Below are 24,417 nucleotides of genomic sequence, written 5' to 3'. Positions count from 1 at the left end.
CGTCACGAGGGGGGGGCGCAAGCCGCGCCGGCCCCGCCCCCTCGCGGAGCGGTAGGCCCCGCCCCCTCCCGCCAGGCGCGCGCCCCGTCCCGCCATCCTGTGGGGGGGCCCCACCCGCCCCGCCCCCCCGAGACCCGCGCCGCACGCTGCTGCCCCGCCCCCACCCGGGGGGCCAAGTACCGGCGCCCCACGGGCGGGCACCCCGAGGCCGCCCCACGCCACGCCGCGCCGCCGCCCCACCTGCGCCTCCCGTTCAGCCGTAGGGAGGCGCCCGCGGCCAGCGCCGCTCGTACCTGGCTCCCCGGCGCTGCGCCGCCCGCTCTACCCACAGCCCGGATTCGGGTCGCGGCCCCTTTAAATGGAGGCGCCGCTCGGAGCCCTCAGCGCGCTGCAGCCTGAGGGGGGCCGGGGGCAGCGCCCCATTGGCTGCGCAGAGCGAGGGACGCTTTCCCATTGGCCGCGGCGGGGCCTCGGCTCGCGAGACTCGCTTGTAGGCGGCGGCCTCGGAAAAGCGGAGCGGAATCGAGAGCCCGGGATCGGCGCAACAGCCAGCACTCCGCCGGGCGGCTGGAAAATCCGGAATGGATCAGCGAGGCGGAGCGGAGCCGCACGAACGGACAGCGCGGAGCCGAGGGCGGGCAGCGGCCGCACCCCAGCGGGGCGCGGAGCGGGGCAGGGGGGCGTGCGCGGCGGGGGACGCGGGCCGGAACGGGTCGCCCCAGTCCCCGCCGGTGCCCGCGCGGCCACCCGCAAAGCGCGGAGCGGATCGCGCGGAGCGGGCTCACCACCCCACTTCCCCCCCACCCCCCCATCTCTTAACCCTCTCGCTGCCGCCTCGCGCGGCCCGGGCCCCGCTGCTGCCTCGGGGGGCTCGGCCCGGCCGCGCCGCCGCAGCCTCTACCTGCGGGCGGGGGGAGCCGCCCGGCCGGGTCCAGGCGTCGCCACCGCCTCCCTGGAGCTGGAGCGTCTCCCCGGGGCGGTGAGTGACAGCGCGGCCGGGCGGGGCTTCCGCGGGGGCCCGGGACACGGCACCGCCCCCGGGAGGGGCTGCCCCGGCCCGCGCCCGCCGCCCGCGCCCCCCCCCCAGCTCCCCTCCCCCACCCAGCCCCGCCCCCCTCCGTGCCCCCCAGGCTGCCCTCCCCCACCCGTGGCACCCCACACACCCCCAAGCTCCCCTCCCCCACCCGTGATAGACCCCACCCGGGCTCCCCTCCCCCACCCACGGCACCCTCACCCGCGAAACCCCCTCCACGAGCACCCCGCCCCCATCCATCCGCGGGCCCAGCCGTGCCCCCAGCGCAGCTCCCCCCAGCCAGGCTTCTCCCCCTGAGGGCACCCTCCCCCCTGGGGGTTCGCCCCCCGCTCCGCTTTTGTGGCCCCCGCGGGGGAGCCGGGGCGCAGGCTGGGCCCCGGGGGCACACCGGGGTGCGCAGCGCTGGGGTCGCGAGGAGACGCCGGGGCGGCCTCCTGTGCTGCCTCCCCTGCTGCGCGGACGGCGGAGCTGCGAAGAACCGGCCGTACCGCCGGCTGCTTCCCGCTCCGGGCGGGCTGCGGGGCTCCCGCACCTGGGGAGCGGGCCGGCGGCGGCGCACGCACCCCTCTCGGCTGCGTGCGGCGGGACGCGGGAAGAGTCACTGACGGGTGGTGCAATCCGGACCGCCGGAGGCAGCTCACGACCACGCTCCCGCGGCGCCCGAGAGTCCGCGACGGGGCGCCCGGGCGGACCGCCCCCGGTACCCCGCAGCCGCCGGGGGCCGCTACGGCAGAGCCTTCCCCGCGCCCGCGGGCCGGTTACTCCTGTCGACCGGGGCAGCGCCGCCCCGACGGAGAGGGCTGGCGGGGCGGCAAGAACGGGGCCCGGAAGACGAGGACGAGGCAAGTGGGCGCCCGCAGCTGGACGGGAAAGGGAAGCGGGTGCAGGGCTGGCACTCGCCAGCGGCGCCTTGAGGCGACCCGAGCGGCGCGGCTCTGCCCGGGCCTCAGGACTCGCTGCCCGGGAGGGACGGGCAGAGCCGGGCGGAGATACCGCCCCTCCCGCCACTGGCCCGGGCACGCGGGGGCGGGGCAGCGCGTGAGAAGAGGAGCTGGGTGGGCGCGCGTCCCGGCACGCGCTCAGTCCTCGCCGCTGTCTCTTTAAAAGCATGCGGCCCCCAGCGCGCCTGCGCGTCTCTCCACCGCACTGCGCCTGCGCGGCGCGCTCCGGCGGCTCGTTGGGCTCCTTTGTCCCTCGTTCGCCTCTCACCCAAGCGTTATGCCCGCGGCGATGATTGGCAGCGCGCACGGCGGGCCGCCGCCGCCATGCAGCCAATCGGCTCCGCGCGGAGCGCTGCCGGGGCGGCTAGTCCCGCCCTGCCGCAGCCGGGCTGTGAGTGGCGGCGAGCACGGCCAGTGGCTGCGTGGTGCTGGAGGCTGGGAGGCCAATGGGAGTGTGGGTGGCGGGCGCTTGGTTAGGCTGCGCGAGTTCCGGCCGTGCGCGCGCTCTTCTGCGGGCTGCTGCGGGGTGAGGAGGCCGCGATCCGCCTTGGTGCCGGTGTCCGCCACCAGGTGAAGCCGCGGCGGTGCAGGACTACGGCTCGGCTCCAATCCGCCGTGGGGCGGGGCGCACCCGGGCAGCCGCCGCCGCTGGGGCTCTGCCGAGGCCCGCCACGGCCTGTGTGGCCCGCCCCGCCGTTGCACGCGGCCGCTTTGGCGGGCGGGCCCCGGTGAGGCGGGGCCGGGGGCGGTGGGAGCCACCCGGGGGCTGGGGGCCGCGGGCGGGAGCCGGGGCCGAGCTCCGGGCCGCAGCGAACCGGGCGTGTCTGCCTCTAGGTGGGGAAGATGCAGGGCAACAAGGGGTTCAACATGGAGAAGCAAAACCACACTCCGCGGAAACAGCACCAGCACCAGCAGCACCCGCCGCCGTCCATCCCCGCCAACGGGCAGCAGGCCAACAGCCAGAGTGAGTCCCGGGCGCGCCGCGGGGGGCCGCCCGGCCCCGCTTTGGGTAGGCGTTGAGCGACCGCTCTCTCTGCAGAGGGTAACTTCGGGTCCCGCTTTAGCTGCTAGCCCATACGGGCGCAACAGGTCTTGGCGGAAACAAGCAAAACCCGCTCTTTCCATTTAAAACAATAAAAATTCAGGTCCTTACGCAAACCACGACTTGCATTCGCTGTTGACCTGCAATAGTCAGGTTTTTCCATTGTTGGACGCCGTGGTTTGAATTGCAGCTGGGTTGTTTTGGGGTTGTTTTTTTTGTTTGTTTTGTTTTTGCCTGGTCTACTCAAAGATGCATGCGGCTACCGTAGGTTTGACTGGGATTTGTTTGCAAGTTTCCTGTGTTCCCGAAATTGGGCGGTGATATAGAGGTTCCTTCTTTGTCTCGAATTCTCAAGAAAAACTCACTTAAAGAGTTTAGAAGAACCTTTAACCGTGTTTCTGTAAACCTTGCAAATACGAGATTGCTTGTTTTCTGTTGGCTCTGTTTCCTTTTTTCCCCCCAACCATAACAGATGGCTTCTCAACACAGATTTCTTTAAATGCTAGTGAAATAAACTTTCTCTCTGTAAAGATACAGTTGTAGTAAGAACGTTGTTACAGCGACCTGCAGTTACCCGTTAAAACGAATTTTTTCACATAGCAGGGATCAGGAGATACCCGGTTTTACTTAACAGTATTTCAGTATTCGAGTTGAATGACACCAGCTGACATTGACGATGGCTGTTACTCTAATCTAGTGTGTTTCCGGGTTTGTTCTTAATCAGTGTGTACTGTAGCTCTGTTACTTGGTATACAGAGGGGGTGCTTGTGAGCTGAGACAGTATGCATTAATGGCTTCTAGGGCCTTAACTGATCTAACTTGATATTTTCAAAGTATTGCGGCAAGGCATTGCCATTAGCATTTTCCGGGGAGGAAGTGCATAGTTATATTAGATTTTTTTTTTTTTGTTAAGTTTGGACTCTTTGGCTGTTCAGCACAAAAGTGTATAGAAGTCACATGTGCAGTTTGCATGGTTCCTCCGTGGTTTTTTTCTGTCAAAGTTGCAGGTTTAACTATATACACACACATGCAGAGATACTGGGCTAATAAAAAAAATTCCTGCGTGTTTTTATTAGGTGGCCCTGTTAAACAGGCTCCTTATCAGTTCATAGCAGATAATAGACAAGCGTGGCAGACCAGTCCTTTTCCAGTCAGGTTGGAAACAATACAGCACAACAACTATATTGTGGTATTCTCACAGGGATCATCTAATAGGGAGTGACTGTATCTTAGGTTCCTTTGAGTGGATCTACTTAAGGCAGAACAGTGATAGTGATATAACTCTGCCCTCAGTCCCTCCTAGTGTATTCACAGGCTTTGCAATTGATCCCCAAATACTTCAGATAATGGTGTGAGGAAGTTCACAAGACAGAACACTTCACTTATGCACCCTTGCTGTGTGAAGTAGATTACTTACTCTCACTACTCTTCTATAGCTGTACTGTCAGTCTTTTTCTTTTTTTTCTTTTTAGTGTTAGCCATGGAGTTGTGGTTATTCCCACCAAAGAGTTGTCTTTGCATGTCTTGCATGCATTGTCTTTGCATGAATAGCCTTTCCTGGTTAGTGCCATGCTTTGTAGCCTGAATCAAGCCACTCATGTTCATTGTTTTATTTCATATGTGTGGCCATGAGGTGTGCATCTGCAAAGCAAAGGAATTGCTTTCCATGGCTTGCTGTCCTGTGTGGGGAAGTTCCATGCACATTTAAGAGAATGGGACACAGGAAGGTAAAGTGATGATAAAGCCACCTCTGTGTCTGGCATATAGCAGAGCTCTCAGGATCGTGCTGGACTCTTGCTGAATTAAGGGTTAAAAATTGCATATGCATGTTGGGATTTGAGAATGTTCTACAATCTGTCCTGTTGGTTAGTGTTAGATATAGCATTACTTACTGCATATAGATTTTTTTTGTGATGAACTTTGTAATTTTTCTGAGGTCTCACCTATATGATTGCTTTTTGGGGTGGGGGTTTTTTGCTGTTTCCAGCATTCCAGCCGTCTCTTCAGTTTGGAACTCAAGACTCTAGAGCCCAAGTCCCATCTCATAAAATGATAGCTATCTCAAATGTTATCTGTCTGGGCAAAATTTCCTCTCGTTTGCATATTTTTCTAGACATCTGGGGTTGTTTGTTTTGGTTTTGGTGGTTTTGGTTTTTTTAGTAAAAATTTGGTTGCTGGCAAAACTTTGGCTTTTGTATAATTATTCAGGTTTTAATAGCAAAATCCTGTATTGTGACTACAGTTGATTTTATGGCAGGCCAGTCATCTTGACCAGATGTCCAAAAGTTGAGTGAAATCTCTCATGTTATTTCAAGTGACAGTGTTCTTCTTTTCCCTAGTTCTAGACTATCTTTCTAGATAGTCTATCTTTCTCTAGTTCTAGACTGTCTTAATGAGCACTGAGGTCCAAGCATGTGGGGTTTTTTTGTTTTGTTTAAAGAATATGGGCCCATTTTGAAATAAAATACCATTGTTGCTGTAGAGATGGCTGGAGAGGTTTGAGACCGAAGTGAATGGGTGGTGTTACCTATATTGTCCTATGTCTCTGTGTTCACTGTGATGAAACCTAATAGAATTTATCCCCCCAACTGTAGAGCAGCTGTGTACCTTATTCCCCTCAGATGAAGGCCTGACTATTGACCTGAAGAATTTCCGGAAACCTGGTGAAAAGACCTTCACCCAAAGAAGCCGCCTGTTTGTGGGGAATCTGCCCCCAGATATTACAGAGGAAGAGATGAGAAAGTTATTTGAGAAGTATGGCAAAGCAGGTGAAGTTTTCATACACAAGGACAAAGGCTTTGGCTTTATCAGGCTGGTGAGTGACTTGGTACCTTTGGGATGTTTTTGTGGCAATGACTCACACTGGAGGAGTATTGCTAATTGGAAGTAGGAGATATTCAGATATCTTGCTAATTAAGCCTGCTGTCGATTTTAGTAACTTGGAATATGGGATCAGCTTCTACAAGTGGTTTGTCTACAGCATGTTACGAGAAGGAATGTGAATTCGGGCACCTCGTGGCAGGATTTATGAGATATCTGAAAGTTACTCAAGTCAGCTGGTAGAAGACAGGAAAAAAACATGAACATGATGCTATTATAGGCGAGGTGGACTTCCATTTTCTGGAAGGGTGTGAACATGGTATTTCTATGAACAGAGGTTGTCACTGCAGTATCACTGGAGTGATTAATGCCTTTGAGGTAGGGGATCTCTAGATGATCACATTGAAGCGTGGCTAGGGGCAGGTAGCTACCAACATAGAGTAACGGTTCTCAGACTTCAGGTACTACAGGTACTAGCTTTCTGAAAGCTGCAAGGTGAGGGGGTGGAGCATGAGGTTCCCACACCAAAATCTGGGGCATTTTGCTGTACTGTAGCTGCTTGGTAGCGACTTAAATGAGTGGAAACGTGTGAAACTGGCGTAGGATGTCTTTTTTGGATTGTTATACAATCAGCATTTCCTTTTACAGTTAGCAAACTTGGCTAATAGTTGAATCTTGATTTTTATTTTTTTCATGTATTAAAAAAAGAGGCATGGTTTCCATCCTTAATATAATATGTCTGATAGATAATGATCATTTAATTATTTGCTTAGTTTGTACCGGCTGTTGGATTAAGCTTATGTCTGATACATTTCCCCCCCCCCCCCCCCTCCCCCCGACTCTGTACATGCCTATTCAGCTAGAGTCATTGATAATAGAGAATAGCTACGGTTTGCTAGGAAACCTTTTACCATGCTATGGGAGCATTATTTGTTCCTCTCTGTGAAGTACTTGTTCAGGGGAAATAGGCTTGTGACACTGTTGTGACTGTGACTGGCTGATTCTGTACTGCATTGAGAGTTTTAATGATAACTTTTTTTTTATCTTCAGGAAACTCGCACTCTGGCAGAGATCGCAAAGGTGGAACTAGACAACATGCCTCTACGTGGGAAGCAGCTAAGAGTGCGTTTTGCATGCCACAGCGCATCGCTGACAGTCAGGAACCTGCCTCAGTTTGTGTCCAATGAGCTCCTGGAGGAAGCCTTCTCAGTGTTTGGCCAGGTGGAAAGGGCTGTGGTTATTGTGGATGACAGAGGACGATCCTCTGGGAAAGGCATTGTGGAGTTCTCAGGGAAGCCTGCTGCTAGGAAAGCCCTGGATAGATGTAGTGATGGGTCTTTCCTGCTAACTACGTAAGTGTGGAGGGTGAGAAGTGCTATACTGACATGTGTGCAGGTTGATGGATGGCATTGGCTTGTGAGCAATGTTTCTTAACACCAGAGTGGGACAGATGAGATATGGGGCAGGAGGTGGTAGGTGATTTACTCAGGGAGAACTTTACTTAGCTTTGTTCCAACAAGTGTGAGTGCTGAAACTCAGGTCTGAAAACTTTCTTCTGGGAAGCTGCTAGTGGGGTAAGTGCATAAAACTTCCTGATAAAGCCTTCTTGGGGAAATTAAAACAGTCTTTAAGAAGCAGAAATTATTTCAGAGACCATCCATATAATTTGTGGGAAACAAATCTCAAGCATGTTAATTGTGTTCTCAGTCGCTTCAGAGGCAAGTCTTGGGATGGGGCTCCACTCAGCAGCATGCACTGCTGGGGTGGAATGCTAGTCCACCACTGTGGGCACAGGATCTGTCAGAGAAGCTGGTCAGACAGAATGGTTTGTTTGGAGTTTTTGCCATAATAGACTGTTCTCCTCATGCTTGAATATCATAAGGCAACAAAGCATGCGCTTGCATAATTGTGTGAACTTGCTCAAGTAAATGACTAATTCTAGATGTGTTCCACAGAGCATGGCTTGTTGCTTTAACTGTTAAGAGGGAGCCGTTTTGATCTCTTGGAAATAAAAATTACTGTATATTTTGCATGTATGCACCTAGAATTTGTGAATAGAATACTTCCTGAAATTTGGGCTATATTGCTAATTTATTAAGTAATTGTAAAAGCTTTTGTGCTTCTCACTTCTCTTCTTTTTCTTGGAGGCCTGCATGTGGCACAGCTGTACACAAGCATGTTCAATTTCAAAAAGCGGGTGTTTTTTTAAGACCTGTTTTTTCTCCCTGAGACTCTTTGGGGGTAACCAGCATATTTGTGTAGTGCTCTGCAGGAAGATTGCTGTTGGGGAGCTTTTCCTGATTCAGGAGTCCATATCATGAAAGAACCATGAAAACAAATTTTTTAAAGTGATCATGCAAAACTAATCACTACCAGTGTATAATTGAGAGCACCTGAGGGCAATGTTCAATCTTTTTGTAGCTATCTGTATTAGATTCTGGTATCTAGGACAGCAAACCAGTATGTTGCTTATTTCTAGTTGTGGTTTGGTTTTGATTAAATTTGTTCGAGTGTGTCCTGATTCGTGACAGAGCAGCTAGATTAACTGGTTGGAATTGGTTCATATTGTAAAATAAGACTATTAATAATGGACTATGTCACATTGAAGAGAAAAGCTACATTGTGGATCTTCGGCTGAGGAGAGAGATTTTGGCCTCTGATATCCTATCTTCCTGTTGGAGTCTGGGCACCACTTGGCACAGTGTGATCATTTCTCTTCCATTCCCCGGCCCTGGCAAATGGGGTTGAGGAGCTAAGGAGAAGCTGCAGTGCTGCTTTGTGCTGAGGATGAGCAGTGGCAGTGTTGTGGTGGGGAGCTAGTTCAGAGGCTGGGGACGCTTCTGTTAAATACTTTCTTATGCACACAGAAACCAGGAGGACAGAAGCACACTTGTGCAGTGTCTGTGTTATGAAGTGGATTTCTTGGGAGGGAAATTCAGACAGGGCCCCACAGACACTTACAGAGCACTGCTGCTTGGCAATAATGGCACATGGTGGTCTCACCAGGGGAGTATGAATGGTACAGCCAGCAGCCTCCAGTGAAGAGCTATATAGTTACTCTTTGCTTTAGGCACCTATAGAAGGCACACAAGGACTTGTGCAGCCCATGGTTGGCCGTGTAGCAAGGGAGGAAAGGGAGAAAAACCAGACTCTAGGGACTACAAGACTTCATGCTGAGTAGATCCTACTGGAGAATGTTAGGTTCCAGTTAAGCTGTTAATTTGAACCAGTAACTGCAAGTATTCTTCTTCCAGTACAATTTTGGTTTGGATTGAACAAGGATTTTGATTAACAGTTCAGCTCCTATTCTAGAAAGAAACAAAAGAAGTGCTCAAAGTGTATTCTGGGTTTGCTTTGGTTGAGATCCCCAACTGCTCTGAATTTCTTTGAGCAGTGCTAAAAGCAGTATTTTGTAAATTCAGACACCGTACACATGCTTTCCTACACTGCAAGCTCACTCTTGAATTTTCTTGAAAGTACCTCATCTTTTCTTTGCAGATTCCCTCGGCCTGTCACTGTGGAGCCCATGGATCAGTATGATGATGAAGAGGGACTACCAGAGAAACTAGTCATCAAAAACCAGCAATATCACAAGTATGTGCCTGCCATGTGACAGGGCATGAGACTACCTGTGGCCTAGAACATTGACTAGTGCCTCAGTCTTAGGAGAGTGGCTCATCAGTGCTACCGAAGGTCCTCCTTTTTTCTGTAAATGTGACCTGACTCCGGAAAGAGAATTGCATACACTATTCTCTTGCTATGGTTAGCTGAAAGCAAGCAGTGGTTTTGGATCCACACTGCTAGATAAGACTGGCAGCCTCCACATATTTTTCATAAGTCTATTTCAGTTGTTGGAATAAAAAATTGTGTCAGTTTGAGATAACGTGAGATCCCCTTGCTCAGATGAGAAGCTGAAGCAAAGACTTATGTTATTTGCTCTAAGTGTTATGGAAAGTCTGTAGAGGAAAGAGGTTTGAACCCACAGTGAAAATTTAAGGAATTACGTGAATAGCATTAGGAGATTGTAGAGCTATCCAGGTATAAGGCCATGGTCTTTGAAGGCTTCCCAGTGTAAGTAGGTATCACATGATCTAAGCAGTGGAAATTAGTAAACCATGTGAGCTCATGAATCTTTCAAGTAAGGAAGATGAGAGCTTCAGGAGCTGGGAGGCTGCATTAGGAGTAGTCATGTGCTCCAGGTGCAGGGGCTGCAGAGATTGAGAAATACAAATGTTTGGGCAGTGTTTGTTTCTGGAGTGGTTCTGTCCATAAGATGTGCAGCAGGAGCAAAGGCTGTTTCTTTCAAGAGTCTTTCTAAATGCCTTTACCCAGAATCTTTTGGTGTCCTAGGAGAGCAATGTCATTGCTTGTTATGGAGGAGGATGGGACACAGTTTCCATGTATAATTAATCCTGCAGGAGGGTTCTGCCTAAGTTTCCCCTTTCAGTCAGATGATTCCTGAGGAGCAGACAAACTGGTATTTCAGGCATAGCTATTTGTGAGAAAGTAGAAGACAAAATGATTCCTTATTTGTTGCACTAAAAAGTGCATTTCTAACTGTTAAAAGGATCGGCCATTGCATTTAAACACACAAATGAATTTTTCTTGGTTCCTCCTTGCTTTGTTGAAGCACTCGCTAGTTCTTCCTTGTTTGACAGGGAGCGTGAGCAGCCTCCTCGATTTGCACAGCCTGGCAGCTTTGAGTATGAATATGCCATGCGTTGGAAGGCTCTAATAGAAATGGAGAAGCAGCAGCAAGAGCAAGTAGACCGCAACATCAAGGAAGCTCGAGAGAAGCTGGAAATGGAAATGGAGGCAGCTCGCCATGAGCACCAAGTTATGCTCATGCGGCAAGGTACCAGTTAAAGATAAATACGGTATGGGAACATGACCCTGCAATATCCAGGGGTTGGTAGCTCAGTAGACTGGCTAAAATCCACTGAAGGTGAGCCGTGGTGTAGCTGCTTGACTTGTAACCAAGCATGGTAGCAGCAAATGAATGGAGAGATGTTACTGTATTGCTGGAGGCTCTGTTACCTTATTCTTTTGTATGTTATGGTCCTAGTTCAGGAATTAATAAGAGGTGACGTGGGAGATGAGTTTGGGTTTTTTACTGTTATCTCTCACAGATTTAATGAGACGCCAGGAAGAGCTGAGGAGAATGGAGGAATTGCATAACCAAGAAGTACAAAAACGTAAACAGTTGGAACTCAGGTAAAGGGGCAGGTTATGAAATGCTGTGAATCCATAATATTATGGAATGAAACATTTCTTCAGTGCACCTAATTGTTCAGTGTGACAATTTAATTACTACCTAAAGTGTGGCTGTTATTTTGGGGCTTTTTGTTCTTAGGGAGCATGTGCAGTTGGTTTAAGATGAAGAGTTAGGAGTTTCTTCCACCAATTAGTAGTTGTTGTTGTGTGTGTGTGTGGTTTTTTTTTTTTTACAGTTCTGTGTCTCAGTTTAGCTCCTTGACAGAGGCAGATAGAAAAATCAGAATCTATCAGTGGCTTCAGTGCTGCAGGTTGGGAAACCCCATTCTAGCTTTTTGTTTGAGGGATAACTTAGTTTCAGAGATTTCCCTCTCCATTCCAGCTCTTCCTTGTCTCAGGGTCATTTTGAGAAGCTCCAGGAAGATCTCCAGACTACTTCTGTAATAGAAAGGGCTTGAGAACTGTCTGGCTTGTATGTGTTATCTTGCATGTAGTCCGCATTTATTTGGGAGCTGCTGTCTATATAGTTGGAAAAGACCTTTAAGATCAAGTCCAACTGTAAACCTAACACTGCCAAGTCCACCACTAAACCTAAGCACCACATCTACACTTTTAAACACCTCCAGGGATGGTGACTCAACCACTTCTCTGGGCAGCCTGTTCCAATGATTGATAAGACTTTCATTGAAGATATTTTTCATAATATCCAATCTAAACCTCCCCAGGTGCAACTTGAGGCCCTTTCCTCTCATCCTAGCACTTGTTACTTGGGAAAAGAGACTGACACCCACCTAGCTACAACCTCCTTTCAGGTAGTTGTAGAGAGTGATAAAGGTCTCCCCCTCAGCCTTCTTTTCTCCAGGTTAAACAACCCCAGTTCCCTCAGCCACTCCTCATGAGACACACACATGGGTGTGCTCATGTTGAGCTTTATAATGAACTCCTTAAAATTGAAAGTGTGGGAAATATCTTGGTGCACATACAGGTTTCTGTTTTCATCATGAGGTACCTAGTATTTTACAGGCTCAGCAAAATAGTGTTCTCAAAGTTGTAGGTTTCCAAACAAGACCCATTAGGCAGCGCCGCAATGCTGCAGTGCAAATGGTTGGTGTATGTTGTGCTGAGCATCTTTGTACCTTTTTTGCAGGCAAGAGGAAGAACGCAGGCGCCGTGAGGAGGAAATGAGAAGGCAGCAAGAAGAGATGATGAGACGCCAGCAGGAAGGATTTAAAGGGAATTTTGCTGATGCGGTATGAGTGCCTTCTACCTTCCCATTACATCTGGAAACTGACATTAGTTTTTTTGCCTTCCACAGCATGGGGCTTTCTGTAAATGCTTAACTTCCTGGTTGAGGGACTCTGCACCTTTAGTGCATTCTGCCCTAAATTATTGACTCCGTTCAATCTTAATACAGTTTAGTCTGGAAAATACAAATACCCCAGCTGCTGTCCCACTGCTGTTCATGTACAACCCTCACTAGCTGTCTTGCTGTTCAGAAGAATATATGCTAAGTAATTTTGTTCTAACAGTAACAAAGACGTACAGTCCTGAAGTACTGCTGCAGGACCCTCTTATGGTCGTATGCCCAGCTATATCCCTAGCCTGCAGTCTGTCTTAGTCATGGTTAGATGAAATGATCCCAACTTGAGACACTGCTGCAGGCATGATAATTTCTTGTGCTTTAAAGTCAGTTGGTCAAGTATTTTCTTGTAATGTAAAATGTGTGGTAACCTGCCTTTTAATAGCAGTATCTCCAGTTCTATAAAGAATTGCCTTACAATTAATTTCCAGTCCCAGCAACTTTCTGTTGTGTAGGCAGCTGTAGTGCTATGAGGTGGTATAATGGCATTGATGCAGCTGGGTGACAAGTGTTTATGTATGCTAGCGAAAAACTGGCCCCTAAGCAAGATAGCTAAATGTATGTCAAACCAAAAGGGCCAAAACCATGTGACTGATCTAAATGTGTGAATTTATAAGTCCTGCATAGCAGAACTCCTGATTTATCTTAAATATTAGTGCCTTCATATGATAAATAGTGGCGCTGAGACGACAGATGAAGTGAAATCTGTTCTTCAGTTCCCACTGTGGAAAAAGTACCCTCACTGAAGTGAGGAGGTGCTCCTAACTTTTCAGTGAGGGAGATTTGTGGTATGTCCTCTATGCTTAGTTAATAAAAGAGAAATTGGACTCTCTAGCTGGTACTTTAATGGAAGTGACCCACTGCTGCGTCTTTATGTAAGCTTGCATTCCTTTCAACAGAAAAAGCTGCTTAGCTACACTGAGGAGGTAGCAAAACTAATTCTATCTAATGTGTTACTGCTGCTCAGTAGATCTTTCCAGTTATCAGATATCTCTATGCTGCTGTTTGGTAAAACCTGTAGATGTAGCTTTGCTGCTGGATGTTTTACTATGATTGTGAAAAACAGTCTTTCAGAATGAGAGATTTTAAATAAGACCTGTTTGTTCAGTAGTTAATCATGTGAAGGTAGTTCAGACCTTCTCTTGAAATTTACCCTGAGAATGACTTTTCTACACAGTTTCCAGTAGTAAACCCCCAGAACTCACTGAATTAGTATAATTATGTTGTTTAAAAGCCTGAATTTTTATAATTTGAAATGAGTGTCTCTTTTTCCAGAGGGAGCCACCAGACATGCGAATGGGACAGATGGGTATGGGAGGTAAGAGTATTCTGCGGCCATCTTTGTTCCTATGCATGTTCCTTTCCTCCTTTACAAAATACGTACATTTTTTGAGTAGTCTTGTTTTATTGACTTCTTATTTAGGAACTCAGTCATAGTAATCTTCTCCCAGGTCAGTGACAGGAAGCGTTCATGTGACAGGAAACATAACAAAATTTGGGTATGAGACAGTGCTGTACGTTTGTGAGAGACTCAGTTCAGCAAGCAAAAGACTTGGTTGAAGTTGCTATCAAACCGACAGTGTGCTTCAGAAGCCTGGACTGATACAGAAACTGGTATGACATGTAGTGCTAGACCTTGAGCCAGGGAATGATCTTGGTTACTGTATTTCCATATTTTGACTACATGATTTAGAGTTTCAAGCCACACGTACAAGAGCCAGTGAAAAGGCGATGAGGGCTTAGTGTTTAATGAAGGTGGTGAGTGTTAGAGCCTGCTGTAGTATTATTTCAGATAATACTGGAATGCAAGATTAGTTTGTCTTGACCTAATAGTGCAAACCTAGTTAATAGCCTAGGACTCTGTCCCTGAGTGTAACACTGCGGGGAGCTTACATGGTGTTTTGTGGCTCTGGAGTGATGAGTATATCCCAGTCACTGTGTCTGCCAAGACTATTCTTCGGTTTTCTTTTCCAGGTACCATTGGCATGAACAATAGAGGAGCTATGGGTGGTACCAATGTCCCAGCTGCTGCACCTCCTGCAACTGGTCCTGGAGCTATGATACCTGATGGAGCCATGGGAATGGTAATGTATCGCCATCTGCTTTTTGTGCACACCTTTAAAATGCAGATTATGTTGCTTCCATTGTTAAGCACTGTGCTGGTAAAGTTGAAGCTTGTTTGTCTACCTAGACCTGTTGCTTAACTCTTGCTGAAATCTTTAGAAGTTAATCTTGCCTTGATACTGGTTGGTAATTTTCAGGAGATTGAGCCAAGTCTAATAACTGCTTACTTTACTTCCAGGATAGTTAGTGCTAAAATGTTTGTTAGTTCTTAGCAATAATCTATATTATTTTTTAAATGGCATAATGGGAAGCACTTTGTTGAATGAGAGTGTTTTGAGATTGGATTCTTGCAGGCATAAAGCCAAGCTTTCAGGAATGTTCTGTCCATCACCAGTATTAAAAACAATTATCTCCTATGCTAATAGGCTAAAATGAGTATGGTAATAGTGAATATGCTAAAATGAGTTAAGCTAATTTGCTTAGGAGGTAAAGAGCAAGAATCAGTGGAGGTGGAGGTTATGCTTACTTGTTTGCCTTTTAATTTTTATATTTAATTAAATTTTAAACTTTACTGCAGAACTTTACAATAGACCATGGCTTCTGTGGCATCTGTCATTCCTCTTTGTCATACAGAGGATCGATCCTCTCACAGCATCAGCACTTTCAGTCAGCAGCAGAAACAGCAGCAGTCAAGTTTGTCCTGAAAGTTCATCTTCCTTTACCAGTTTATATCAATTGGTCTAATAAAAAATTTTCCTGCAAACCTTCCTACTTAGACTTCTTGATCTATCATGACTGCTACATCACAGAAATTTTTTTGTCATAAAGAACAGTTTTATTTGGCTATAAGCTTTTGTACCTAAGTGGTAGGGACAGTAGAGCGGCTGAGTTTAAGGGAATGTGTACTACACAAGGAAATTAAGGGGGGAGATGAAGACAGGAATGGAAAGGGGAGGTGAGTTCAGATCAATATGATAAATAATACCATTTATACCAAAAAGCAATAAGCTGTTTCCCTAATGGCCAGAAATATATATGGTCTTTTTGAAAACTATTTATCCTGGCCATGTGCTTGGTTTTAGGAGTTACTGGGCCCATGTATTCCAGCTTTCGGTTCATGTAGGGAGCAGTTACTTTTCATGTTTGCTCCAGCTGCTTGGAGTGATTGCAGTGTCCTTCCCTGTGATGTGCCCTACAAGAAATGATTACTCAGAACTTTTTGTCTGTACGGAAGGAAAAAAGGTAGAAGGAGCGCTGTGTTACTGCTAGTGCCTCCCCTGCACTGCCAGCAAAGTGAGCATTGAGAGTCCCTGGGACCTCCCCGTGGGCATTTTTACTGAAGTTTGGGTCTGTGTTCTGTAGAACCAGGCAATACCGTGGAGTCATCTACAGTACTAATACCGATTACAATGTGCATATATGTATCACATTGCATTGTGTATATATGTATCCCTGCTGTAAACCCGTGGACAAAGAATAAATGGAACCCAGGAGCCTGGTGTAAAGCAGCTCTGCTCTATGTAGTCACTTAGCACCAGTCCAGGGAGAAGGAAGAGGCAGTGGTTGCCTCCAGTAACTTCCCCAAAGGGAGTACCACGTCCACCATGAGGACATTCAAGCAGTGGAGCAGGTTGCCCAAAGAGGTTGTGCGGTCTTCATCCTTGGATGTTTACAAGACCTGACTGGATAAAGCTGTGACTAACCTAGTCTGACCTCATAGCTGACTCTGCTTTGAGCAGGAGGTTGGACTAGAGACCACCTGAGGTGCCTTCCAACCTGAATTATCCTTTGATCATCTTCTGCCTGCTGGAAGGAAGAGGCTGTGCAATAGCACTAACCCAGCTGGGAGAGGGGAGAGCCAAAGGAATGGAAATAACAGTATACAATCAGGGCACAAGACTAGTATTGAAGACTTATTTTGGAATTGGAGTATTGTGTACACCTGGATTGTGATCGTGCTGTAGTATCAGTATACTGCTCCTCATTTGCATTCAGTTTGGGTGAAGGAATATGGTGGAAATGTGAAGTTCTCCTTTCCCAGACTGCATTACTCACATGCTCCACAACAGGGCACTAGTCTGTGAGATGGTGCAAACTGTGTTCCAGTATGCTTGACAGCAAGTCAATGTGGGGAAAGAGACTTGGTCCTGCAGTGGCCCTGACAGTCCAGTTTGGGGGCTTTGGGGCTCTTTCTGGTGGGTTGAAGGTTTGTAGCACAGTCAGCTGGAATTGTGGAATCCTGGTAGAATTTGAATCAACTCAAATGGCTTTTAACTGCCCTTTGTTGTTCCTTGTTTTTCTTCCTGACTCTTCTGCATTTGTCCTCATTACAAGACTCCACCACCGCCTGCAGATCGTTTTGGCCAGGGCGGCGCAATGGAAGGCCTCGGAGCGATGGGAGGGAACCCTCCTGCCTTCAACAGAGGAAACCCGGGGGGTGATTTTGGCCCTAACAAGCGTCGCAGATACTAACAGGATTAAAGCTACCCCCTGCACATGCCCCAAAGACGAACGGAATCTTGGCAGGCTGTACAGGGTTCAAGTCGGGGTGGGGGGGGAAGGGGCGAGAGGGAAGATATTAAAAATAGTTAATTAGGGCCTGTTTTGGTAAAGCCACTCTAGGACAAGGGGAGTGCAGTCTGACTGGTAAAGGTTTTAGAAAATTTCATGTGGTGCATTCCTATAATTTCAATGTGAAAAAATGGATTCTGGGAGGCTGCCATGGTTGTTCAGTAACGGTAAAATCTGGCAAGGACCCTAATGCCTTGACCATGCCAGGTTTCCTATTTGCAGCCGAAGACCTGAGACTAAACAAGATAAAATTGCAGTATGTCTTGGCATTTTTTTAGTGTAGTGTACCTTGCTTAAGAGCACAGGGAAGTCTCTGGAGAACCAGGGCAGCATCTGGGTACTTTGCAGCTCCCATGATTCTGTAAATTTATATAGCTCCAAATAATCTGTCATGTAGTGAATTGGGGGAGATTTTATGTTCATTTATTTCTTTTTTTCTTTTTTTTTTCCTCCTAACTTGTAGTTATTCTTTTTATCTGGACCATCTGTTTCTTTAAAGTAGTTGACCGTCATGTGCAGCCTGAATGGCTGGGAGGCTCTTGTTTGGATGGGCTTTTTTGATAACGTGTTGTATCACTGTTTATTTTTACTGGTAGTAAAGTACAATCTATTGGACAAAGATACTGTATCTCATGCTGAAGATTTAACTGAAACATGTTTGTATAATCTTAACCTTGCCTGTCTTTTGTGTAGAAGTACTACAAGATTTTTCATTTAGTGTAAACTGTTTGAACATGAGCTGTAATTGTCCCACTAACAAGTTTGAGTTTGTCTGAGGAATGTTACAGGAATGCATTATTAAAGTGGATTTTAAGCCTTTTTTATCTGGTGTGTTGTCTCTTCTGTTTTTTGAATAAAAATGTGTACATATGGATTAAAGTAAATCAAGCTTCAGATTATGGCACAAAAGTTGTTCTTGCACAGCTCTATAAAGAGGGTGTTAAACCCCTGAGAATTTTCTAACAGTTCTCCTTGTCACAGAACAAATTTTACTTGTGTGCTGGAATGAGACCTTCAACTTCATTTCGGAATGCAGTGAAGGAGCTCCTGATGCACCTAGGATGTGTCTATGTTGTGGTCACAGAGAAGCAAGATGCAAGACTTGTTCATGTGTCACTGAGAGCATGAAGATCAGTTTGTATCTCACTTGCATAGGACAAAGTTGTCTTGTCTGGGTGCAGTTGCCTCTGGCTGGGATGCAGACTTTCCTGCCGGGCTCTGAGCTCCTGTGCTGGGGCAGGAAGCAGTGCAGTGGCAACAATAATGCTTCATCTTGTGTAGTGCCTGAGGGAATCTGTAGGGACAGGAGCCTGTGAGGTGGGTTCTCACACTGAAGCTCTTGAGTTGAGACTGGGGAGGGGGGAGCAGATGGGAAGCTTAGAAAGAAATTTACGTGGGAAAGGGAGGGAGAAAGAGTTACAGCTTAAGAGCACAAAGAGCTGCCTTAACAGGCTTGGTAAATAATAGGGAAGATGAAACCATTTTCACATGCCTAATGTTACCAAGGCAATAACCTTGAAAATTAGGGTTTGGTCCTGTAGGTACTGTGTAAGTAGGGAAAGAGGAAATAATCACTCTGGAGGTTTTATTGGTTTACCCCTGTCATTTCAGGCTTGTAATTAGCCTGGAATGGGATGATTGATAAACTGTATTGAAGAGAGGCTGCAGCTGATGCTCTTGTTTCTTTTGCTTGTTTTGTTTTCCACATTGGAAAGCATCAGCATGGTGGATGGCTTGCTGATGTGATATGGTATTTAATGGTGATTATCAGGGCGCTTGTGACTTACCTGTAAGTACAGTATGAAGACTAGTGATGTTTTTCACCTGGCACATTTGCTAGGATAGCTAAATACTGCAAAATCTCAAATGTGTTGGTGAGAACGCTCATTATCTTTTCTGTTGCCATGTGGAGAGGATGCACCTATTGCAATTTGTGTCTGGAACATGGCTGGCAGACATTCACTAATGCCATGGGTGTTTAGTCCAAACTGTGAAATATTAGCAGAAGAAACTGTGAAGTTGCACCAGATGTCTGTATTCTCTCATTCTCCTGCCCATTGCTCAGGGGCTGGCTTGTTAGTGAGCAGCCAAAAGAGAAGTTGCTGCATTATGGAAAGGACAGAGCTCAAATATTTGGCAGTACTCTGCTGCTGCCTTGATCCTGTTCAAGTGTAAAATAAGGATGGGTCCGATTACTGCCTTTCTGTAGGAGCAAAGGGATACAGTAACAGGTTGTGTAAAATGGCAGGGAAGGAGGGATTTAGCACACTTCAAAGTCCTTCTAACAAGACTGGTACGAGGTGAAAACTGAAGATCCAGTGACAGCAAAGGAAGAAAACTAAAATTACACTGGTGTGAATGCTTGCTTTAAAGGAGGAGACTGAAAACCTGTGGCTGAGGTTCTAGTAAGGAAATTGTAAAGCAGACCATTAGTAAGGTTTTCAGAGGCATGCAGCAAGAGGAAATGGTACCAGGCACTGCTTGTAGTGCAGAAGTATTTAAGGCTGGGCACAGGAGCAAGCAAGGCTGCCTCACTCCAGAGCACTTTGGAGTCTGCGCTTTGGGTTTTGCTGTTGGTGCTTGCACTGCTTGGATAAGGTAGTGAGTGCAGCTCCAGAGGCTGGACAAGCACTGTTGTGATGTGCTGAAGTTCAGCCAGTGTGCAGAAGGGAACGCTTTCCTCTGCATGCTTTTCCAGATTGCTGGCTATTACGTGGTTGCAGACGAAGTATTTTGACTATCATGAAGAGACACCCTTGCCTTTTGCTGTCATATCTGATCAGCTTGTTTAAAATGCACTTATGCAGTATCAGTTCCTATCAGACCAAGGACTGATGAGTAGTCTGGTTCTTATCACTTTGTTCTTAGCTTTAAACCCCTGTCGTTTGTGGGCTTCAGAAGCTACAATTTGTGCTTTATGCAGCTTCCCCTTAAACAACAGTGACTGCATTTGCAAGAATCAAAGACAAATCTGAAAAATCCAACTGGTACCTGGAGGATAATTTTGTCACATTAAAGCAGTAGACAAACATTTCCTTTTTCTCTGGCACAGTGCATCTCACTAGAAGCTGTCATTTATCATGGAAAGCTACCAGTGGTGGAATATGCTAAACTACTTTGCCAGTGAGCAGCCTCTGGGAGCTGAAAAAAGGAAGATGTGATTTCCTGTGGTGTTGCTGAAAGGAGCCATCATTCCCTCTTCTGTCTTGGTCATGGCTCGGGTACCTGCCTATCTACGTGGTGAGTCACTCGAGTGCCAGAGGTAGCCAAAAGGAGAGGAGCAAGCAGGGAGCTCAGCGAGGCACAACACTGCCTTTGGGACACCTTCCCTCACCACAGCGTGGCCACTCTGCTCTACCTGAGCTCATAGCGACCATGGTTTAAGGCAACAGGAACCTCCAAAGGAAAACCTGTAAAACCGCACACTGCCCATCGGTTCAGGCTGTTTTGGGCAGTAGGTTTTCATTATGGATGCCAGCTAATGACAAGAAAACTGAGTCTTAGGAGTAGACTGAACTCTCTTCTTTTTGGACTGGTTCCTATTGAGGACCAAAATGCACTTTGATGAGGAATATTGCATGCATTTTCAGACTGAGCACCGGAGTAAACGGGCTCCTTTAGCAGCTCAGCTCTGAGGAGACAAAATTATCTCTGGGAGTGTCCTGGTTTCAGCTGGACTAGAGTTAATTTTCTTCACAGAAGCTAGTGTGAGGCTATGTTTTGGATTTGGGATGAGAAAGTGTTGATAATATGCTGATGTTTTGAGTTGCTGCTAAGTAGTCAAGGACAGTCCAGCTCCTTGTGCTGGCCTGCTAGCAAGAAGGCTGGGGGTGCACGGGGAGCTGGGAGGGGACACAGCCAGGACAGCTGACCCAGGCTGGCCGAAGGGATATTCCATACCATATGACATCATGCTTGGTATATGAAGTTGGGACGAAGAAAAAGGAAGGGGTGGAGGGACGTTTACACTTATGGCATCTGTCTTCCCAAGAAACCATTCCGCATGATGGAGTCCTGCTTCCCTGGAGATGGCTGAACACCTGCCTGCCCATGGGGAGTAGTGAATGAATTCCTTGGTTTGCTCTGCTTGCATGTGTGGCTTTTGCTTTACTTATTAAACTGTTTTTATCTCAAACCATGAGTTTCCTCACTTTTACTCTTTTGATTCTCTCCCCCATCCCACCGTGGGGGAGTGAGCGAGCGGCTGCGTGGGGCTTAATTGCTGACTGGGGTTAAACCACAACAGGGAGCAAGACACTGCCTGAACTACAGGGAGAAAATCCCCATCAGCTGGGCAGCTGATTCCAGTTTGAAGGTGTAGTTGTTCAGTGAGACCAGAGTGTTGGGCAATAGCCCTGTAATAACCCGAGCTGCGTAAGGGCAGTGTTCTTGAACGGAGACGTGAAGGTTGCCCATTTCTGCTGGTTTTCTGGCCTTTTTCAAACCTCTGCTTTGATCTGTTGAGTATAATCAGTGCAGACCTCCTGGACAACAGCCAGTATGTAACCCTTGAGCAATGCTGCCAGAAGAAGAGTGGTCAAGCAGAACTGCTGTACAATTGCTCATGCATATTCTTATGGGGAAGATTTTATTTCCCAAATAACTAAAACATGAATCCTGCCTACTAGCTTTGTGTAGCATACATAGCAGTAATGTGTATGTCAGGGATTTTCCTTCTTCAGACCAGCCTTTTGTATGCAGGAACTACTCTATGCTTTAGAAATGCACCCCTTTCCAACTACCGCAGGCTCCACAGAGCATCCCGAACAACCGAAGGGTCAGGGATGAGCTGGGTTTCTCTCCCTGGAGGCACCCAGCATGTTCTCCCCAGGACTCTGGAGGGCTGTTTTACACTGGGCCTGATAGTTCAAAGGGAAACACATTACGCTGGGTTTGAGAATCATTTGGTCCTTTTTCCCTTTTACCTCTTTTTTGTTCTGTTATATATCAAATTAAGTGCACATAAAACAAACAGGCTTTATTTTTAATTCTCAGCTGGCCTATTTCTTGCAAGATGTTTCAAAGGTGTTGGTCATGACTTTCGCTGCTTGGCCAGCTCGCACAGTAACGTCTGCTTTACTTGGAGCTCTGCCCCAGAAGAGGGACAGACTCAGCAACTCAGCCCTGTGGCCCAAATGCAACTACCAGAAGCCACAACTTCAAACTAGATGCTGCATGATGGATGTGCAGTCCAGCATGCTCTTTGCCATCACCTGAACCCTATCTACTCTTTTTCCTAATTTTTAAAGCACCAGCTCTAGCAGGACCTTGAGTCTGCTGGTGGCCAACCAAGCGGTTCCCCTGGAGCTCATCTCTGTTTCATGGTGGATGTCTCAGGTCTGTCTCCCAGCCTGCACCCTCTCACCTTGTCCTCTCTGGGGAGCCTCCCCTTGGGCTGGGAGACCAGACACCCCAGTTTACCCTGTGTCACTGTTCTATGTTCCCAGTAGGTTCTGTCTTTCAAGCCACCTTGTTCCCTGCAGATATTTGCAGTGGTGTAGCAGAGGAGCAAGGGCAGAGCAGCGCCGCCGCACACTCTCGGCTGCCTGCTGCCGCTCCTCGGGTGCCGAGGGGTCTCTGCTCGGCCGCAGCCCCCACAGCTACCTGCTGGTCTCTCTGTGAGGAGCCTCTGTGTGTGGATCAGCCGCAGCATTCTCGTGGCGTTTCCTCTGAGGTGTGCAAGGTCACCCGAGCTCCAGATTCTCGCTGGCACGGGGATGGCGACAGCTGCAGCCTTGCTGACAGCTCGTGGAAAGGACAAGGAAATCTGAAACCCTGTAGATCTGCTCAGCCCCCAGGACCACAAATTCCCTCACTGGGTCCGAAGTGATCCCTCCCGCCTGAGCAGAGGCTCTGGATGCTGGCAGCATTTTTTTACCCACCTTTGGGACGATTGGGTCATTTATTGTGTCTTGAAGCACTGCAGTCCTTCGAGGAAGGTGCTTGAAGCCACGTGGCTCATGCTGGTGTGACAGTTCCCCAGTGCCCTCACGTTTCCCTGCTAGCTTTTGGGTTGGATGTGGGTTTATACACAGGCTACCCAGGTATAGGGAAGCCTGATGGTGACTGTGATACGTGTCCTGCCCTCCAGTGGGGCCATCTTCCTTGCTAATGAGATGACAAGGAAAAGCCCGATGCTGCTGCTGGCTGCGATGTCTCAAGGTGGGGATGGCAGAACTGACCTGGGGGTGGAGCAGCAAGGCAGTGTGAAATGAGTCTGGAGTCATCTCCATGGCGAGGTCCAGATTTTAGCAAGGGTTCATCCTAACTCTGGACTTCGGAGATCTCCTTGGGGTGGCAGCAGATCCCACAGGCTGTCGTAGGGGGATTAACTAGGTTAAACAAACATCATGGGACAGGCATGGAGTTACATCAGCCATGGCAGACGCTGTGGGGTCCCCTCCTGAGCAGAATCCCTGGGCAGCTGCTGCCTGCAGGACTCGCCCTTTGCACTGCCTGATAGTGCCAAGGGCTTACGTCGAACCCCGTTCCTGAGCAGAAATGCTTTCCAGGTGCTATGCGTTCCCACAGGTCAGGGCAGTGCCCAGGAAACAGGGGTCTGCAAAAAAAGAAAATAATATTTGGTTTAGATGCTTGTAGGAACTAAGTAAAACCTTTGATCTCAAAGGGGTTTCCTGTTTGTAGAGGAAAACCCTTGGGTCCCAGAATGGGAGCAGGGAGTCCACCTGGGTACAGGTGGCCCATATGATATTTTGTGCTCTTCTTGTGTGACAACAATGATCTTCCAGGGATCAGACTTCATCCCTGGGTTGCACAAGACCCTGCATCAAAGGATGACTTGGCCACACACACTGCTTTGGTCTGCTGGTGCCTCTGTCTAGTAGACGGTCGTGCCTTTTGGGACTGGGGGAGATCAGCACATTTTTTGCCCTGGGACTCTGGGAAGTCTCTTCCCTTTTTTTGCAGGAAACTTTCAGCTGCTTCTGTATATGCTAAATAAACAGACAGCAGTTGGTGAAGAGGAGTCGCAGCTTGCCCCAAGCCGAGCGTGAGCGCTAGGGTGGCACTGATGCCTCCATGCCAGACGCTGGTGGGACAGCAGGCGCTGCGACATCCTTTGCCCACCCCAGGTCCGTAGCCACCCCGCAGCACCCATTCCCTCTGCCGCGTGCAGGGGCGGGACAGAAATGCCTCTCGAGATAACGTGGGCGCCGGGTCCTGTCAGCTGCCAAGCTGCTATGTCCATCTTTAGCCTGCTCTCCAGTTACCAGCCACCTCCTCCAGCTGCCTCCAAAGATAGGCAAAGCCACCTCCCGGTGCCTGGGCTGGAAACTGCGGGGACGCAGAGCAGGGATAAGATTGATAGGATTTTTGTGGAAGGAGTGAAGGACGCCACAAGTACGCCTGAGCT

General features: G+C 48.4%; 1 protein-coding gene across 4 annotated transcripts; it reads left to right on the top strand.

The window, feature by feature from the left end:
- Nucleotides 1-2,808: 2,808 nt before the first annotated feature.
- On the top strand, nt 2,809-18,110 carry NONO (non-POU domain containing octamer binding; the record flags this gene model as incomplete). Of its 4 annotated transcripts, none has more annotated exons than XM_082004041.1 (10): nt 2,809-2,938; nt 5,611-5,831; nt 6,887-7,188; nt 9,335-9,430; nt 10,495-10,691; nt 10,966-11,050; nt 12,198-12,300; nt 13,686-13,728; nt 14,385-14,494; nt 16,809-18,110. In XM_082004041.1, 10 exons carry the CDS (start codon nt 2,818-2,820, stop codon nt 16,944-16,946), a joined length of 1,416 nt encoding a protein of 471 aa, XP_081860167.1. In that variant the 3' UTR covers nt 16,947-18,110. The 4 variants fall into 4 exon arrangements, with proteins under 4 accessions (XP_081860167.1, XP_081860170.1, XP_081860169.1 ...); XM_082004044.1 differs by having other exon boundaries at nt 2,809-2,983; XM_082004043.1 differs by having other exon boundaries at nt 2,818-2,938; nt 5,638-5,831.
- Nucleotides 18,111-24,417: the final 6,307 nt, after the last annotated feature.

Source organism: Phaethon aethereus, assembly GCF_964289735.1.
Source record: "Phaethon aethereus genome assembly, chromosome: 10".
NCBI lineage: Eukaryota > Metazoa > Chordata > Aves > Phaethontiformes > Phaethontidae > Phaethon > Phaethon aethereus.
This window is presented reverse-complemented; position numbering and strand designations above follow the sequence as displayed.